The 3,123-nt window shown below is 38.5% G+C and overlaps 1 protein-coding gene across 1 annotated transcript; it reads left to right on the top strand.

The window, feature by feature from the left end:
* Window positions 1–279: 279 nt before the first annotated feature.
* Window positions 280–2,409, top strand: LOC122050554. The gene is made up of 6 exons (XM_042611450.1): window positions 280–548; window positions 653–730; window positions 834–935; window positions 1,879–1,938; window positions 1,993–2,100; window positions 2,185–2,409. Exons 1-6 carry the CDS (start codon window positions 357–359, stop codon window positions 2,407–2,409), a joined length of 765 nt encoding a protein of 254 aa, XP_042467384.1. The 5' UTR covers window positions 280–356.
* The last annotated feature ends 714 nt before the right edge of the window (window positions 2,410–3,123 follow it).

Raw genomic sequence — 3,123 nt, 5'->3', positions numbered from 1 at the left:
TGACTTCTGAACTGAACTAAGTTCAGTATAGTTCATTTATTCACATGCAGAAATTTTTATAGTTCATTGATAATATTTTTTGTAACACCCGTGGTATATGAAACTGTGCATTTGTTTATTCTATTTCAGAATTTTAACATGAGTTGATTTCTTTATTATATGTTGATTTCATTTACATGCATGATATGTTGATGTTTTGTATAGTCATTTATTATATTAATGATAATATATTGAAAGTTTTTTTTGTTGCAGAAAAAAAATTAGAATATCCACCCGAATCTCAAAACACAACTAATATTGTTGATGATGCAATTAGCATTGTGTTTGGCAAAGAAGCTCGGGGTAGAGTGCGCGGAATGGGCTTTGGAGTAACACCATCGAAAGTTGGAGCTTCTGTGCAACAAAATAGAACGGTTCAACAACTTCAAACTATAGTACAAAATGTTCAACAACAAATGCAAGAAATGAGGCAACAAAATCAACTAGAAATGCAAGAAATGAGGTCTATGTTTTTACAAAGTATGAGACAACAAAATCATCCAGAACAGGTTAGTAAGTAAACAATATATATAAAATAAGTTTGATATGTACACTTAAATGCTTTTGAATTATCATGATGACATTGCTTGACACGATTTGGTTGTAAAATTAGATTGCTAGTGGTGGCATTTGTAGTGGTATTGGGAATGAATTTGGTAGCAATAGCGATATCAATATTGGTGCCAAAAAAGTGTTTTTCAGGTGATTATCATAAAATTATGTATTTCTGAATCACAAAATTGTTACAAAAATATATATGATTGAATTAATAACTTTGTATTGTTTATTTACAGTCAAATTTGAGAAATGTGAGTCGTGGAGATATCTGTGCTAATACTAAATGTAAGCTGCTTCATTGGTCTGCTGAAGAATTAGTTGTTGCAGAAGGTCGAATTGTATCCACAGATCCAAACACAAAAGTGCATCACGTTATTCTTGGTGGATCATGTTGGAAAGTTTGGGTTGATAAAGTTTTGGTGGAAAAGGTGGGCCTAATTCGACCAAATGATGAAATGCAGTTTCTTGATGATACAATAGGAAGCACGATTGCATGGTTATCGAAATTTATAGTATTGTGTGATTGATACATAATATACTAATTTGTGTGGATCGTAAGTTTAATTGTTGATATGTAATAACTAGTTTAATAGAAGTTTGTAATAGCTACTCTTGGATCTTAAAACTGTTTTTTGGTATAATGAAATGACTTTTATTAATTGTGTGTGGATTGGATTTGTATTTAATTTATTGTGAAATGTTTATTGATTGTTTTAGCATAATGAAATTATTTTGTTTTATATTCATTAGACTATCCGCGGCGCGCATTGCGTGCTGCAGAAAATAGTATCCGAAGCGCACAATGCACGCCGCGGAAATTACTATCCACGACATGCATTGTGTGTCGCGGATATTATTTTCCGCGGCGTGCATTGCGTGTCGCGGATACTATTATCGGCAGCGTGCATTGTACGCTGCGGATATTATTTTTTATTTCGCGAAAAATACAATCCACAGCGCGCATTGCATGCTGCAAATAGTCTTTTCCGCGGTGCGCAATGCGCGCCGCGAATAGTATTTTCTGCAGCGCGCAATGTGTGCCACAAATAATATAGGACTTTCAACACTTTTAACTGCGTAGCATGCAATGTGTGCTGCGGAAAGTGAATTTGCGCGCTGCGAAAAGTGATTTTTATTGTAGTGGTTACTTCAACAAAGCAGCGAAGCAAAAACACTTGGATGTTTTGGGGGGATTTGGTGGCGTTGGCCTCGATCATGGTATGAACTATTAGATTATAACCTGTTATGACTAGATTTTGATCCATGTTTCTTTTTCTATAGTTGTGGGATGAGACCCTAGAGATGGTCACTCATTTACTCGACGTTCTACAATCCTATCAGGTTATGTGAGCCCAGGTGAATGAACTCAAGGCTCAATAGGTCCCTCCGAAGTAGGAGTTGGAGGAGACGAAAGCCGAGACGGAGAAACTAAGAGCTGAGGTTACAACCAAAGCAGAGCAAATGCGCTTGACGCTGCAAGAGTTGGATACAGTTAAGATGGAGGTCATGCCCAAAAAGTCAAAGGAGACCTCCCTTGAGGGACTAGTGGCTAAGTTCCTAGCTCGTGTGATGAAATTGGAGTTGTAGGCCTCCTCAGAGAAGAAACGGAGGAAAACGTCCTCCACTAAGTTGGAGTGGGTCAAGTTAGAGATTCAAAAGGCTGAGCTGGAGGCCTTGAGGGCCAAGTCCGATATTTGGAAGGCTGAGATGAATATCTGGAAGGCTGAGCTAGAAACCCAAAAGGTTAAGATGGAGAGCAAGGAGGTGGAGCTTGAAGACTATCAAGCTAGAGAGAGGGTGTTGGGTCGCTAAGTGTTGGGACACTTCAGAGCTAGGGAGGGGGGGGGGATGAATGGCTCGTCGCTTCGCTTCGATGATGATGTGCAACGAATAGAATCAAAGCCAATCTCTTCAATGCTAACAAGTAGATTTACTTGGTATCCACTTCAAGAAGAGGTAACTAATCCAAGGATCCACACATGACGCACTCTCCACTATGAAAATAACTCATTCTCAGAACAACCGGAGGCAAAGAAGCCTCGTACAACACAAGAATAAGAATACAACTCTAAACATGAAGTAAATGTCAAAATACAACTCAACCTCTTCTTGCTTGATCTCTTGTTGCTTGTGGATGCCTCTGGACCAGTTGGAAAGTGTTACAACACTTGTCTTCCAAAGCATTCCTGAGAATAATGCTCGAAAATCCTTTTCTAGGGTTACCGTTGGCACATTAATCGATTAAGAATCCCCTTAATCGATTACCACATCAGCAACCTACATAAACGACTATATTTTCAACCTTAATTGACTACCCTAGTCGATTAGGCATTGCTAAATCGATTAGCCAGATCAATTCAGCAACCCTCTGTTCAATTATGAGAAATCCCGTAAGCAATTAAGCCTTCCTGCTTAATCGCTTACCGAACTCTATGTACCTTTCCCGAAATCCAGCTTAAGCGATCGCTCTGATCGCTTAAACTTTGAACATATCCTTCTATTTAACGCAGAAGGCACCGTAAGCGA

The sequence above is a fragment of the Zingiber officinale genome, chromosome 3A (assembly GCF_018446385.1).
Source record: "Zingiber officinale cultivar Zhangliang chromosome 3A, Zo_v1.1, whole genome shotgun sequence".
Lineage (NCBI taxonomy): Eukaryota > Viridiplantae > Streptophyta > Magnoliopsida > Zingiberales > Zingiberaceae > Zingiber > Zingiber officinale.
Note: the sequence above shows the minus strand (reverse complement) of the source record. Positions and strands in the feature narration are given on the sequence as shown.